This window comes from Vicia villosa, linkage group LG5 (assembly GCF_029867415.1).
Source record: "Vicia villosa cultivar HV-30 ecotype Madison, WI linkage group LG5, Vvil1.0, whole genome shotgun sequence".
Classification (NCBI taxonomy): Eukaryota; Viridiplantae; Streptophyta; class Magnoliopsida; order Fabales; family Fabaceae; genus Vicia; species Vicia villosa.
The window spans coordinates 151,006,684-151,023,314 of record NC_081184.1 but is presented as its reverse complement, the minus strand read 5'-3'; the positions used below and the strand labels follow the sequence as shown (position 1 = coordinate 151,023,314).

At 33.8% G+C, this 16,631-nt stretch overlaps 2 protein-coding genes across 2 annotated transcripts; one reads left to right on the top strand and one right to left on the bottom strand.

Annotated features, from left to right (window-relative positions):
- The first annotated feature begins 5,315 nt into the window (after window positions 1-5,315).
- LOC131607787 (protein CPR-5-like) lies at window positions 5,316-8,075 on the top strand. Its single transcript, XM_058879748.1, has 4 exons — window positions 5,316-5,620; window positions 6,060-6,095; window positions 6,248-6,985; window positions 7,349-8,075. Exons 1-4 carry the CDS (start codon window positions 5,348-5,350, stop codon window positions 7,874-7,876), a joined length of 1,575 nt encoding a protein of 524 aa, XP_058735731.1. The 5' UTR covers window positions 5,316-5,347; the 3' UTR covers window positions 7,877-8,075.
- Window positions 8,076-9,830: 1,755 nt separating this feature from the next.
- Window positions 9,831-14,394, bottom strand: LOC131603190 (protein HEAT INTOLERANT 4). Its single transcript, XM_058875467.1, has 14 exons — window positions 14,061-14,394; window positions 13,861-13,899; window positions 13,707-13,760; window positions 13,512-13,575; window positions 13,336-13,394; window positions 12,824-12,948; window positions 12,648-12,707; window positions 11,544-11,602; window positions 11,235-11,314; window positions 11,041-11,079; window positions 10,689-10,751; window positions 10,543-10,590; window positions 10,329-10,457; window positions 9,831-10,235 (listed from the first exon to the last, which is right to left on the bottom strand). Exons 1-14 carry the CDS (start codon window positions 14,244-14,246, stop codon window positions 10,188-10,190), a joined length of 1,053 nt encoding a protein of 350 aa, XP_058731450.1. The 5' UTR covers window positions 14,247-14,394; the 3' UTR covers window positions 9,831-10,187.
- Window positions 14,395-16,631: the final 2,237 nt, after the last annotated feature.

Here is a 16,631-nt window from a genome sequence, read left to right as displayed (position 1 = left end):
AGGAGTTTTCCAAAATAAAGTGTTTACAATACACATCAACACATTATCACATATACATGTTCAAAGAGTCATATATAAATAAATAACAACAGACTCCCGACTCCCCGGTGTTACGTATCAGAGCAACCGACAAGACCAACTGGAGAACTACCTCTTCCAAAAGACTCCCAAAGCGGCTAATCTGCAGGATGCCACTCAAGCATCAAATCAGCAGAAGGGTGAGAATATAATTCATAATGAAAGCATGACAATTATAGTAATGCCAGCAAGTATCATCAAGAATCATACAACAAAGTGATCCACTCATTCAACCATAATCAATATATAAGTAATGTGACACATGAATGATAACATAATTATAAAGACAGACAATGATGAATGAGACTCAACTATGCATATGCATGTGGTACCAAATCCGGAGTAAAACTCCCCTTGTCATTATGACAAATACACCTTTGCCGAGCATTATGCTGGGACTTCTTTCCCTCAGGAAAATACACCTTTGTCGAGCATCAAGCTACGACTAAACGTCATCGAGCATTTAGCCCCCACTGATGACCTCTTGCCACTAGGGCAAATACACCTTTTTACCGAGCATTAAGCCCCCACTGGTAATAATTGCCAATACAGGCCACCTGCTAATAGCATTCCGCCATTAACGTAATGAAATGTTATGCTGTGCAAATACATGACTCTATTACACGACAACAACAACATCAATAATATAACACGGTCACATACCCACGTTACACCGTTTATATTCTATCCAAAAGGATACATCACCAATTAATAACATCGTTATCAATTACATCACACCATAATTACCACACAGGCATTAATAAGCACACAGCACACATTCACCGTCAAAACATACTAGCCACATCGGCATAAATGATCGCATAATTGCATCACATCAAATTAATATTGGCCATTGGCCCACAACTCCATCAATACATCATCAACAAGTTGTAATAACAACAATTCAACAATGATAATACATCATTCTCATAACAACATTTACTTGCCATAAGGCCACACATCATGTTAACAACAAACAACCAAACATCGTCATATATCAAGAATGAACATTCATTAATACATAACACATATGAACATGATCTCATGTTATCGGCAACTAATCACATACCTCGTACCAATACGATAACATTCACACAACACATCATCATTATTTATCATGCACTAGTTAACAAAACCATTTATGCAAATCAACCAACCACTACTACATCCTACATCATTAAGAATTACAACCAAGCACTATGATTATTTACCAATCATATCGCGCATATAAACAATTATGTGTTTTCATCAACAACACCTCATAACTAAATAATAACAAACTAACCAAGCCTATACTATCATATAGAACATCCAACTAGCTTCCTAACACTTCGAACGGCGTACGAAACGGAGCTAAGGATCAAAAGTTACAAGGTTTCAAAGTTTGGATAATTGAACATATTACACAACTCATCACTTGATCCTAATAAAAATAATGGGATACTACATCCTATGAATCATTTAATTAGATAATAATATAGGTTATTGCGTTAGCTTTCCAACGCTTCGAACGGCGACAAAATCGGAGTTACGGTTCAAGAGTTATGAAGTTTCAAAGTTTTGGAAAAACAGAAAAAGCTGTCATCCGCTTCAGCTCCGCTCAGCGGACCTTCGCAGAGAATTTTCTGCAACAGAACCTCCGCTCAGCGGACCCACCTCCGCTCAGCGGACCTGCGTAAACCCAGAAAAAACCAGAACGCACCAGAACTGTTCCAGCCCCCTTATACCCACCAAAACCACTCCAAAACATCATTACAACACCAATACAACACATACAAACCATAGAAACAACCTAACATCAAGCTTTTCACGGTTAATTCATCAATCTAACTCAAAACCTAACTTTTACCCAAACTCAATCAAGCCATAGAAATGGAAAAGAAAGCATGATCAATCACCATAACACAACAAGGATATCATTTAATCATCATACAATCATTCTCAAACAAACTTAAATCAAACAAAGATCACACAAGAAAATTGTGGAAATTGGAACAAGGAGAACAAGAACACAAACAAGAACAAGACTATAAGAATCATACATCCAAGATAAATTAGATTCACCCCCTTACCTTGCTATAGCAACGATCGGAACTCGATTCGGTCGAGAATCCACAAATCTACACTTTTTCCTTCTTCTCCTCTTCTTCTTCCTCTCTTCTCTTTCTTTCTTTCCTTTCTTTCTCTTTTTCTTTCTATCTTTGTTTTCTTTATAAAGAAAATATCTTCCTCGCGGAAATGACCAAAATGCCCCTACGCTAAAATATCGTTCAAACGCCCCAAAACGCGGAATATTACCTTAATAATATTTCTAGTACCAAAAATATGAAAACCTTCAATTAAATATTAGTCCGCCATCCCGAACTAATACCGACTGAAACGACTCCAAAAACGGTAAAATTCCAATAAACGTCACAAACGTCCAAATCAAGTATATACTTATTTTCCGGGCGTTACAATTTACATCAACAGAGGAAATTATTATGTGATATTTCATTGTAATCAAAATGCTTGTATCAAACTTATGAAATAGTGGAAGATTGTGATTATTTCTCGATAGTTTTAACACCATTGAATAGTCGAGTTGGCAAAGCGAGGACGGACACTGAACCACTATATATCTCAGTGTATCTTTTTTATCTTCCCTTATCTCGTTTAGTTTTCTACATTAATTACTATAGTTATCGCATTATTGCATCGTTTGTATGTTAATTAGGTTAGATCTTGCTTATAGTGATTTGATGTGTAAGCTTAGGTCTGCGATGCATCAAACCTATAGGATCATCATAAATCCATTTATTTTTTGAATGGATTGTTATGTTATGAGTTTTTTAATTTGCTCTGTTTAAAGCGGATTTGGTGATCTTGTAATTGATTTGCATTATAAAGAAGCATGCCTTTGGTGATATCATGTAATACTCGTATTGAATTAATTCATTGACATGCTTTCAAGCTCCTATTGTGTTGTGTTTTGCTTTCGCGTATCTTATAATATTTGATTTTGTTTATGTGACCTAAAATATTTTTGAAATTATGTTTTAAGGGATATGTTTATTCAACCCCTCCCCCCCTTCTATACCTTTTTGTGTCCATATTCTCACCCAACTCTTAGAGTATCGCAGGAAGGATCCAGCCTAAGGTCTCGCCTAAAGGACTCGACCAAAGTTTGGCTCGAGAGACTTAACTTAAAAGTGTTGCCTGAGGGAAAGAAAAACTCAGAACATAAACGAAATACCCTGAGAATACATAGCCTTTCACCTCACGTGAACTTGCTCTCTATGGCCAAAAACACCACTGTGAGCAAACCCTAAACCACAGAAGATCTCTAAAGTCTCTGAACACCTCTACCAGCATAGGGTACAACACATCTATATTTTTCGACAGGTATAAGGAGTAAAATGGATTTAATTGTCTCTAGCACAGATATCAAGTGAATTCTTACTCTAGAGAAATACTTGGGCTTCCCTTTGTTACATGATCTGCTTCAACACAAAGACTTTGAGTTCCTAGAGGAGAAAACCAGTCAATGGTTAGCATTTTGACTTTGAGTTCCTAGAGCCTAGAGGAGAAAACCAGTCAATGGTTAGCATTTTGGGCTTCCCTTTGTTACATGACCCGCTTCAACACAAAGACTTTGAGTTCCTAGAGGAGAAAACCAGTCAATGGTTAGCATTTTGGCAATATAAATTGTTAAATAAGGTTGTTCATTTGACTCCGGTTAGGTATGTACTGAACTTCATCCTAAATTATTATATGCAAGTAGCTTTGTTTCCTCAGCCAACTTATGATTTTATTCATAGCATGGCTAGAAATTTTTATGAAAAGGTAATTCAAACACTAGTGTGCATCTCATTGGCAGGAATAAAATCAGTAAGCCCAAAAAGTTGAATGGTCTTGGAATCCATAAAGCAAGAGAGGTCAATACTTTTATGTTGGGTAAGCTGGTTTGGGGTCTCCACCGAGAAGTTCCTATGGGTCCAAGTTTTGAAGCATAAGTACATAAGTGAGAAAATATTCCTTAATATGAAAAAGAAATCTGGATCAATTATTTGAAATGCAATTATGAAAGCCCTCTCCGCTATTAAAGATGACTTTGAATTTAGATTGGGGGATGGGAACTTCTCTTTTTGGTTTTCCAATTGGATTGTTTGTGACCTTCTGAAAGCTCTTCCCATTTGTTTGAATTCTCAGGTGCCTTATCGTTTAACTGACTCATCAGACTTAAATTTGTTCAAAATACAACATACAATAACTTTTGGAAGTGGGTGTGGCATATTTCTGCTCCTATGAAGGTGAAATTCTCCCTTTGGACGACTTTACATAAGTTCCTTCCTACGAGATCGATGTTGTGTCATCGTGGTAATGATCTAGACGAATTTGTGCCCTAGATGCAATCAGAATGCTGAGACGACTCTACACTGTCTAAGTGATTGTGAAATTGCTACTCGCTATCTTCCAATGGAATAATTTATATGATTGGATTAAACATAACATCGATGGTGGCTCTATCTTTTTGGTTGCTTGCTAGTAGTTGTGGAACGCTATGAACAAATTGTGCCTTGTGAATGAAGCAGTATCTTCCTATACTTTGAACTCATCACAATGAATTGTGCTAATCTAATAACTAAATGTATTCTCAAGCATAAACTTTCTCATTTAACGTGAACGATCACATGAAATGGACATAAAGGTAGTAATGTGATTTTGAATGTTGATGGCGGTAGTTTCGCTAATCCCGACGTCTCAGATTTTAATGGATTAATTCAAAATGTTGATGATGCTTGGATTCACGACTTTGCGGGTAATATTGGTTATTCCAATATCCTTCATGTTAAACTAATGACATTATATCATGATTTACGAATGTCTTGAGAACTTGACATCAAAGATCTAATATGTTATTCTGACTCCAACTCTGTTATCAAGCTTATATTATAGTCTATTATTGTTTGACACCATTATATCGCGATTCTTCACAACATTAAAGAATTTCTTTCTTAAAAATGACAATTTTAAATATTTTATATTTTTAAAGAGGGGGATATTTATGCTGACTATTTAGCAAAATATGAGACGGATAATGATGTTGAGTCGCTGATTATCAGCTAGTAAAACTTTATTTTGTTAATAATTTCTTAACTTTTTTTTATTTTATACCAAAAAAAAAATTCCTTTTTTATTTTTTTTTCAAACTCTAGCATGAGTTCATTTGCTCCCTAATGAGTGAAAAAAGGAAAGAAAGAAAAAAACCATTCGCGGGAGTTTCTCAATGGACGTCCCCTCCACTTCGTCTTCTTCCCACTGCAACTCCAACGATTCCCTTCCTCTCTACACCAATCCTTACATCAATCGTCTCACAAAACTACGTAAGAACAAGCCTATGATAGCCTCACACGAAACAACGTCGTCTCATACATCACCCAAAATCAAGCGGTTGGCATGCAAACGAAAAGTCGTTAGAGTCCCCATTCGCCGTAAAAGGACCGATTTAGCTTCCATCGGATTCCATCTCGGAATGTCATTTGCCGCTGTTATGGCTGAGGTTCCATTTTTTTCCCTTTCTCTTTTTTCAATTTTCCTTTGTAAATTATATTGCGGTTGAAGAAATTGTTTAATTTGTATATGTGATTATTGTTAAGGTTTTGTATAAGAGGAATGCAGCATTTGACACTGATAGGGTTTCTCCAACTCATATATCATTGTTATGCTACTTCTATTTCTCAATAGTTTTAGTAATTTCATCTGCAACACCGGATACCTCTGAAAAAATGCGTGTTAGAAACAAATACCATCATCATAACCCAAATACTTGTTTAATTTATTGATTTATTTAAATTATTACCGGTGTCGACGTATCAGTGTTGGTGTCGTGTCTGGTGTCCGTGTTTGTGTCAGTACTTCATAGGTACTAACTTGAATAATGAAATATTGAAATCTTACTCTGAATGTACTAATTGAGGATATGCTCATTTTCAATGTAGATTTGCAATGCAGCTATCAAAGAATCTCTTGCCAATGTAAGCAAGACTTGAATTGCTGCTTCGTCCCTTGATTGCAGTTTTACTGCATTTTTTTTTCTATCTAGCAGTTCATGTGAACATGTAGGTTGTAGGAAAATTCAATTGGCGATTCAGTTGTTTTTTTTACTGCCTATCCGGTCTGGTCGCAGGTTTTTGGAGACGGGCTAGATGATTTGGCTAGGAACTTTGGACAATCTTTTGCTTGTACGTTGAGTACTCTCGGATCAATTTATGAGTCATCTATGGGCGACGAAGAAAATAGTTTGAATACTATGAAGATGGAATTTCCAACTTGTAAATTGACTCGTGACAAAGGTGATTGCTCGAATGATTCTGTCGTTGGTGATGATAAAACAGAGGGAGTGTTGACTGGGGAAATCAAAGATCAAACGAATAACTGCAAAGAGGTTGAGGAGAGCTTTCAAATGGATTCAATCCGTCATCATGGCATTACTTTGCACAGGCAATCAAACCAGTTGGCTTGTTTTCCTACAATCTCTTATGGATCTGGAATTAGTAACAACTCTATGGTTAGTGCTGCTGAGAAATCTGTTATGGAAGAAAGTCGATCAAATGACCTTAAGGCGTTGGAACTTGCCCTTACAATGAAAAAACTGAAATTGAAAGAGACGCAGTTGACTCTCAACTCTGATTTGAATCAACTAGAGAGATCAAAGTTGACCATGGGAATGTCAAAGGCATCCTTTAGAGTTGAAAAGTTTAAGAATCAGTTAGAAGATTTGAGACACGGTGAACTGATTAAGACCTGCGTAGACTGTCTTATTGCTGGTCTTCTTGTCATGTCCTCCTCACTTATGTATGGTGCTTACGTTTATTCCTATGAACGAATCACTGAATCTACTGCATCATGCACTCGTTCAAATAAGGCAAGTATATAGTATTTTTCCGCTGATTATGTTGTTATTTTAGTGATTTCTAATGTCATGTTTAACTTTAGATATCTTTGATGATTTGGTTTAGTTATATGACAAGTTATTCTGTTTATTTTTAGTAGTACTAGTACTTATCTTGAGTTTTGATTTCCATTACTCTAACATTGCAAGGTAAGAAACATTTAAATGAAATAAGACTAGATTTTCTTATCTAATTTTTATATCATGAATGTATCACAGTTAACAATACATTTGATAGCCTGCCCCCATTTTGATATTTTGACATTAATTCCAGCTGCATATTGATCCAACACTGCCTTAATTGAAAAATGTTAGTGATGCCTTTTTCTATTTTAGGAATCCAAGTCGTGGTGGACTCCGAAATCAATGTTCACTTTCAATTCAAAGTTACACGTTTTATGGTGTCAAGTTCAAGTTATGAGCCGAATGGCATTTGGCGTCTTAATGATTTTTGCAATTGCATATTTGCTAATCATGAGATCAACAACCGTATCAGAGACAATGCCAGTTACTTTCATTCTTTTACTATTAGGAGTTGCTTGTGGCTACTTTGGCAAAGTTTGTATAGATACTTTGGGAGGGAGTGGTTCTCAGTGGCTCTTATATTGGGAGATTCTGTGCATACTGCACTTCTTATCAATTGTATTCACTCCCACTTTGTTCAAGATCCTTCATGGACCGGTCACTGCATCAGAAAAAACGAAGCAGAATATAATTCTTCCATATTGGTTTCGCCGATTTTGGTTCTACGCAACTTTGCTTGTGTTTCTACCATTATTTTGTGGTCTTACGCCCTTTGCGAGTGTTAGTCAATGGAAAGACCATTTTTTGTTGAAGGTGTCAATATTTGACAAATTGGAATGAAAGGCTGTTGTTTGGTCTTGGAAAACCTTTCTTTGCATATGCTGCTCTTACTTTGAACTACTTTGCATGTGATGAGTTAAGGCATTAATGAAGCAAAAATCATATGAATTGTATTCAGTTCCCATTTAGTTTAGTTTTATAGATGGCCTATTTTGAAAATCAGACAGCATCAAGTGATCTTTAACTGATTAATTGGATAGTGATGATATTTGTAAATTTGAACTGTATAATGTTTCTCAACTCAAATGGCGTGATATATGAATTTGTCAAACAGTTGCTTTGTTTGTGCCAAATCCTAAAAGATGTGTGAAATTTACCGTTGCCATAGACGCTACAATTTGTTATGAATGAAAGCATGGCAAGGACTCCTTATGTTGTCATTGACCCGCCAAAACATAACAGTCAATTTTACTACAAAACACAGTTCATATCGTAGTTCAATTAAATAGTGGTGCACATTTGTTAGAAGTAAACTCAAAGATCCAAAGATCTTCAAATTAGAGTAATCCACCAAATTTCCACTCCAAATGTTTATAGATTATTTGAAATCTTTGTGTGAATACATTTATTGATCAAATAAGTTGCATTAACAACAACTTCGCAATAAAAACTCTACAGTGAATCGGTTTCAAACAAGATGTACTTTATTCACTCTCAAATGATCTTATTTATATATTCAATTAAATCATTTTGTTTCGGTGTGAATCTGTTCCAAACAAGATGCACTTTATCCACTCTCAAATGGTCTTATTTATATATTCAATTAAATCATTTCGTTTCGGTGTTCCACATCCAGTTTTATGCATCTTTATATTTATAACATGTTTTTGAAAGAAAAAAAAAACTCATTAAACTGCTTTGAAACAAATTTTAGAATATTATCAGTTTTTAAAACATTCAATTTAGTTCTCAATAAAATTCCCAAAAAAAAATGCTATTTCTTAAACATCATCTTTATAACATGTTTTTGGAAAAACGCATTAAACTACTCTAAAACAAAACAAACTTTAAAATATTGTCGGTTCTTCAATTCAGTTCTCAATTAATTTCCCACAAAAGTGTATTATTTCTTGAACTTTTTAAAGGTGTCACTTATATATTTCAAAATATAAACTCATACTTTTTTACAAAAATCAACACAGTACAAAAAATATAATACCTCCCTTCTTAGCCCCAAAGATCCAAATCAATGTATTAAAAAAGCTTACAGAATTATGCATACCACTTCTAAATTTTTCATTAAGTTGTTTTCTTAGAATGCAAAGATCACAAAATTCTAACTGATTTAATTTTCTTCTAAACTTTTCATTATGTTGTTTTCTTAGAATGCAAATCTAACTTATTTAATTTTCTTCTAAACTTTTCATTATGTTGTTTTCTTAGAATGCAAAGATCACAAAATTCTAACTTATTTAATTTCTCACTACCTAGTAAACCTTTCTTAGTCCAAACAAACTTGGTTGTTTTCTTAGTCCAAACAAACTTCTTTAGCTAACAAAATTCTAACTTAGTAAACCTTTCTTTAGTCCAAACAAACTTCTTTAGCTAACATTCCTTAATCACAAATGTAAACCTTATTTTCACTAACATACCTTAATTTCAAATGTCATAATTAAATCTTACCTAGTAAACCTTGCCTAGTTCAAACAAACTTGATTCGCAGACATACCTTAATTTCAAAAGTCATAATTAGTAAACCTTAGTTACTTCAAGCAAACATCTTTCACCCTTAATTTCAAATGTCATAATTAAATCTTTACTAGCTAACGATACATTTTTAGTTCAGTGGCCTCCGAGCTCATGTGCAAGGTATTGGAAATATGATTATTTTTGTGAAAATTACATCACGGTGATACTTCTTGTTGTTTTAGTTGATGTTCAGTAGCTTAAGATTTCTATTTCAAAACAATAAAAATGAAACCGTAACTTACAGCAGATAATTCAGTGAGAAAAATGAAAATAAGCTAGAATTTATTTTACCAGAGATCCAAGTCAAAACTGTCATACATTTAATTCGAAGGAAAAAATTAATACTACTCATAAGAGAATACCAAGACAAGCTAAGAGCAATGTGAATTGGAGCTCAAGCTGCTAAGAAATTCTCTACAAAATGGAGCCAGAAACATGTCTCAATTACCCTCACCACCTAGTTCACTTTTCTAGGATTTCTGAGCTTACAATTTACCATTCTATGAACCTTTTGGATAGTTACTTTGGTAAAGAAAATTTTAAGGGGCACCAAGGTGCTGCCTTGTAATCGTCATATAAAATACAGGCAAAACAGGCCAGGAAAAGACCAAGGTGGAACCAATCAGAGAACCTCGTGAGCCTTTCCGTAATACCTGTTTATAAATGGAGACTGCAAAAACAGAATTATATTATCAGTAAAATTTAGGGGCAAGAAAAACTCAAACAGGACACAATCAACATAAATTTTAAGCCCATATCCTACCTTAACACTAGACACATCAGGTGCATCTGGAGATTGAACAGGGTAGAACTTATAAAATCTCATAGCATCAAATGCGGCTTTGGCTTCCTCACTCATTTCTGCAATGGCCTTCTTCCGTGCTTCCCTAGCCTACAAGAGAAAAGGAAGGTTAAACAGAGCAGAAAAAGGCCTAATATGTGCAGTGCCCCCCAACAGCACAAACCACCAAAAGTACCTCTCTATTGGCTCTCTTTGCTTCCCGAACCTTTTCCTTGACAAATTCCTAAAAAGAAAGAAAGGGATAAGGGATCAAACTAACTTGTTACATAAACGACGTGACAATATGAATAATGAACCAACAAAATATCTTCTTTTCTCTACCTTGAAGGCATCCTTTTGGTCTGCTGATAACTCTTCCGCCTCGATAAGCTTATCGGTGAATTCCTGCAGAATATTGAACATCCGAGTGTAAGAGGCATATAGCCATCTTTAATACAAGGGCAAGAAGGTGGAGAAACAATGAAACACATCAATGATAAATAAGAGAACTACTTTAATCATGTCCCAACAATCCCATTTAAACACCACAGTAAAGTTAAAATTTCCTAGAACTCAATGACATAGTAGCATGCAGCCATTTAGAATAAACAACAATGATTATAAAAACAGCCAGTATTATCTTCCTGCAGAATAATACCAATACTAAGAAATAGAACAAAGGGTAATCCATTACCTCAAGTTCGTCTAATTCCCAATCAAACTCACAGAAGACCTGTAACAAGCAATATATACATAAGTTGCATTTAGAACAAAGGGTAATTTAGATATTTACAAAAAACATTTACATAGCCATACTGTAAGGAAAAAAATATCCCAAACAACCCAAAGACTGTCAAACCTATAGGATAAAACTGAAATCATAATTACCGGTTTTGGCTCAACTGGATAGATTATTGGAACCTCGGTGCTCTGTTCAAACTCATCTTCCTTAAATGGCTGATAGAAATCTGTGGAAAAAATAGCACTCATAAGTAACTATCTTAACAAAAACATTAACCAATAACGAACTAGTATGCCTCATACAAAAGAAGCACTAATAATTGATCAAGTAAATATTACTTGGGTTAACAACAGTTCGTCATTCTCACTTTATTTGAACTATTTATTCAAATTTTAGAAACTTTATTCACTAGTGGGTAGAACTAGTGTACATATGCATAAAGTCAGAAAACTTACAAGGCAAGCAGTACTCGTATTTCTTTAATCTATCCAGCTTCAGGTGTTTTAAAGCAGACCTGTACAACGAATTATGACATGGTTAGAATGAAATCATGTTCATGAATTTGCTATATTGAGGACAACAGGTCAAGAGTGTGTGGCTAAACTAATCGAAAGGATAAACTAATTGGCTATCTTTACATGTAAACATTAAAAAAACTAATCAAAGGACCAATTCATCAAGCTGCATGTATGAAAATAAGTGGCTAAATACTTCTTACAATCATTGAAATATTAAGGTGGTAAACTAATTTTTTCCAACATTCAACTTAAGCATTTGTGTAGTTCATCAAGTCGCGTTATATGAAAACAAGTGGCTAAATACTTCTTACAATCGTTGAAATATTAAGATGGTAAACTAATTTTTCCCAACATTCAACTTAAGCTTCCGAGTATCCATTCTTGTTTATTATATAATATAAAGGACCAATGGTTCCAATTCCAGAGGTTACTCTGAAGGAAACAAATTACAATCATATAAATATTATAGATCTTTATAGATTGAGTCAATTTTCATACCATGAGTAGAAACCATGGTAAATGGAAGCTATTACTAAAATTTATGCAAGACAAAGTACAATTACAATTTAACAAGTGTCAAATACTGGAGACTATAAACAGGGAGTCATGCGTGGTTTGAAAAGAGAAAGTGACTTTTAGTAAGAAAGACTTTTCATTAATACATATGAAAATAATTGGTTAAATATAAGTAATGATATGCGGTTACTTTATTAAAACATTATGAAAAGCCAAAACATGTATTGTTATGCATTTATTTCCGTGCTCGCCTTGAGAAGAAATGAAATGCATAAAATTTTAAAATGCAGCTCAAACATAGGATAACAAAACAATCTATTTATTACAAGGATTAAGGGAACAAAATTCCACGCAGTCAAAGAAACCTATCAAGATTCAACAGAAGAGATTGTTCTCTTAGAAAAGATATTCTTCAACAGAATTATCTGAAATCGATAATAATAATAATGAGTCTTCATATTTTAATGTAAAGACTGAGTAATGATATTGAAGGGAAAGGGCAAAGAAGAAAGAATAAAACTATACCTTCTTTGGGTGCAACGTAGTATAAATATTTCAGTCTTCAGTCTTTCCACTTGGCTATCTCTGTTAAGGACAAAAATAAAATAAAAAAGTTGAAAGGTGACCAAGGAGCAATGTTTCATATAATTATACCAAAAGAACCACTGAAAGTAAACAAATAAAAAAGCTGGGATAAGTACCGGTCCTCCAGAGGAATGTACGGAACCCAGTCCATTTTCATTTGCTTCATGGGAATTATCTCTTCAGCCTCTCTCTGAACAGAGTTAATCCCAATTTTATCAGATGGTGGAAAAGGTGATACAACCTGTTAACAGAAAGAAGTCAAAATATATTTAGAATCAAAATCAGAATGAAAAAATATTCAGCGCATCAAAATATCGAATCACTAGTAAAACTTATATTTTCAAATAACAACTAAAACACTAAGGATACGATTCCAGGTATAAACCAAAGAAACCAGATCCCACAAGGAGAGACATCAAATTAAACACTGAAGAAATGTATAACTAGTTACAACAATAAATCAAAGCTTTTCGCGGTTGGGTAGGACCAGCTCGGTTGGTCAAACAATGCTATGGCCAGAAGATAGATATCACTATTGTTATTATTGCATTGTGCATAATTGGCAGTTCAAATTGTCAATGTTTATGTTTAATGAAAAACAAATGTACGCATAAGAAGAAGAACTTACAGCTACAACAACTGGAATGCAGATAACTTTGTTTTCCCCTTTGTGCATGACCAGTTGTGCTGCAACAACAGGATGCATAAGAACAACGTAAGCTAAATGTGACCGAATAAGAGGGTTGGCTACCAAGCAAATTAGCAGCCTAACCAACTATACAAGAAAGTTCACAGACTACTTACGCTCAGTGCAGCCAAAGAGGTAAACCTTCTTCCCAGACAACAAGCCACCTTCTTCAAATGCATTCTAAAGACAAAAAAAATACACACAAACCACAAATGTCATTAGCAATCTCATCAAATAAAGCACCTGACTTCACTCAAACACAGACTATCAGCAGAAATCCAAGCAGACCAAATACTCGACCGAATACTCACCTCTAGATTAGAGAAATTCCACTTGATATCATATAATGAATCCAATTGATCCCACTGTCATTATAACAAACAGAAGGTATTCAGAAAAACTAAAAACAAAAATAAGTATCATCTTATAAAACAATTTAAAAAAATACAAATAAAATCAACAAACCTCAGTTCCAACAGGAAATGTCTCAACCCACAAGTCCTCCTACAAAATCAAATTCAACAAAAAAAAAATCCCAGTTAGGTCTAATTTATTCAAATAACCTAAATTATTATTCAATAATAACTAAAAACTCAATTTTCAAATAAACACAAATTATAACACAATAAAACATTAACAACGTAGATGAAAGTTGAAGAACAAACCAAGTTGCGTTTATCTTCAAAATACTCCGGCTCAGATTGGGGTTTAGTGGTTTTGACGCGTTTAGGTTTAGGAGGTGCTTTGATAATTTGATTTCCGTTTTCTTGCGATGATCCTGTAGCTGTAGGTTCGGAATCAGGTTTGGAATCTTCGGTGTGCTTGGTCTTTCTCTTAGCTCCTTTGGCCATTGTGGTGAATCGAATCGATAAGAGAGAAGAAAATAGTGAGAGGAAGAAGAAGATGAAAAATAGGGTTTTGAAGAGGTGAATGGAAGGCGCTAGATCCGGATTCAAAAACACCGTCTTATATTTATATATTGATATATTGATATAGATTTTATATAAGCGTTAAAATAACGCTTGATGTTTTGAAGATATCGTCGTTAAAACAAAGCTATCTTTTTTTTCGATTCCTGTTTTAAAAAACAATGCGCTGTCTCTGTTATTTTCTTCCCTTATCTTATTTAAAAAAACAAACTTTATTTAATAGAATTTTCATGAATTTAGTGTCGTTTGAATTTTATGGATGTACTTAAATCTTGTGATATTTGAAATCTGTACTTCCTAATCCTAGTGAATAAGTGACTTTACGGTTTTATTGTGTAATGCAGTTTAGGGAGTATTTGTTTTGGCTTAATAATTTTTAAAAAAATTATTAAATAAATGTTTGGGTTTTTTTTATAATTTTTATTAATTTTTTATGATGTAAGGTTCTCGTTTATAAATAAATTTGACTTTTTACATTTATTTAATAAATAATTTATTTAAATTATATATAAGTTAGATATATCATTTATTTAAAAAATTTGCTTAGAGTGAGTAGTGTTTAGATGACATGCACTACATTGAATAGTTTTATCTGTTTTTTTTTATTATTGTTATTAATATTACTCACATTATAATATATTAATTAAAATACATGTAAATAAATTAAATAAAAATAAAAATTAATTTAATGGTTTGAAAAAATCAATTTTGTAATAATTCATTGTAATAGGAATTTATTGGAATAGGTAATTCATATAATAAAAATCAATTTTGTAAAGGTTGTCAGAGACACAAATGATTAGGTTAATAATTTACTGGAATAGGTAATTTATAAATGCAATTTTTTTAGAATAACTAAGTATTTCAATAAAAATCAAAGTAATCAGGTTTTAAACAAAAAAAATCGCTTACAAGAGGAGGCGCCACTGCATGTGGCGCGTGTACATAAAAATACACTAAGGCGCCACTTTGACTAGCGTATGCAATACATATGTGTCACTTTGACTCGCGCATGCATTGTTGCCCTAAGTGGACGTGTCATTTCCTTTGGCGCATGCGTTGTAGTCATTTTTCATAAATAAGTAAATCATTTTTCACCATTTGTCACTTATATTCTTATTTCACTCTTAAAAATTTCTTCAAAAATGTCTTACATTATCAAAAAAAAACCAGCTTTTTTATTCGCCAACAAAGCCTCTAATTAAGATCCATTTGGAATACAGAGACTTTCGAGCATCTTGAGAGGAGCTTGATTTGTTGGTTAGACAGAGACATTCTTAACGGTGAAAAGATTAGAAGAATTGATAGGCTTGTTACGGTGTTTAACCAGAATGGAGAAATTTGTATGTGGACGTCAGTTAAAAACTCACAGTCATTGTCGTATTATGATGCATGGATCAGCTGATATTGTCCTGATGGTTGTAATCTTTTAGATATGTTGTGTTTAGTCGTTTTATTTGTTTTTTTCCTGTTGTTGTTTTATACGCGCTTGTCTTTATTTTGTTGTACATGAATGTTATCTGGAATATGAAATGTCATGGTTACAAAAAATAAATTACACATCAACATGTCATACAATAATTATGTTGCAGAGCTTGCTTCAACCTTTGGACAATTTTTTCGATTGTGACCGGGTTGACGAAATGAACTGCATAATTTTATCATTTTGTTTGTCGTATCCATCTCGGTTCGAATACACATGTTGTTAGGGCGTCCCTTTTTCTTCATTCGCATATTTTCGTTGTGCCAAACAATGTCCCCGTGATAAGTAGGCCAATAATCCTCCCTTTCTACCACTTAGAAGCTATTGTTATACACATTATATAGGTTTATGACTTTGTAAATGGGGGATAAATGTGTGGAAGGGACTCTGTGAGCATATGAACATGCCACTGTGACATGGATTCAAGGCATATAAAAGGCTTGAAACTTTTCGCAATCGCACCAACCTCTATCTAGTTTGACAAAATAGTATCCCCTAGTCCTTCCCTCATTATGGTCCATTGTCTCTTGTACATTGAGCAACCTTTATAACGGTCAAACATTGTGACTGTAACACCCTTCTAAACCCCCGCGGAAATTAAATAAAATAATTCAGAGTAAAACATGAAAACAAGGGTGCCACAATTCAATTTAAACAATTTATCATAAATCAATTGTCATGCTTCACTTAGGAACGAATCATCAATTTAACAAAATCATGTTTCTACACAGCGGAACATTAACCAACAGATAAGCATAACATCATCTATGCAATATCTCACAAAATTACTCCAATAACAACAAAATAGAGTATCATCATAAACT

Bases quoted from the DNA above. Each gene is read 5' to 3' on its own strand.
- LOC131607787 (XM_058879748.1), top strand. From the start codon at position 5,348: ATGGACGTCCCCTCCACTTCGTCTTCTTCCCACTGCAACTCCAACGAT. The intron at 5,621-6,059 runs GTTCCATTTTTT...TTTTCAATGTAG, and splicing joins TTGCCGCTGTTATGGCTGAG to ATTTGCAATGCAGCTATCAA. The intron at 6,986-7,348 runs GCAAGTATATAG...TTTCTATTTTAG, and splicing joins CATGCACTCGTTCAAATAAG to GAATCCAAGTCGTGGTGGAC.
- LOC131603190 (XM_058875467.1), bottom strand. From the start codon at position 14,246: ATGGCCAAAGGAGCTAAGAGAAAGACCAAGCACACCGAAGATTCCAAA. The intron at 10,591-10,688 runs GTAGAGAAAAGA...CTTTCTTTTTAG, and splicing joins ACCAAAAGGATGCCTTCAAG to GAATTTGTCAAGGAAAAGGT. The intron at 10,458-10,542 runs GTACTTTTGGTG...TTTCTCTTGTAG, and splicing joins CAAAGAGAGCCAATAGAGAG to GCTAGGGAAGCACGGAAGAA.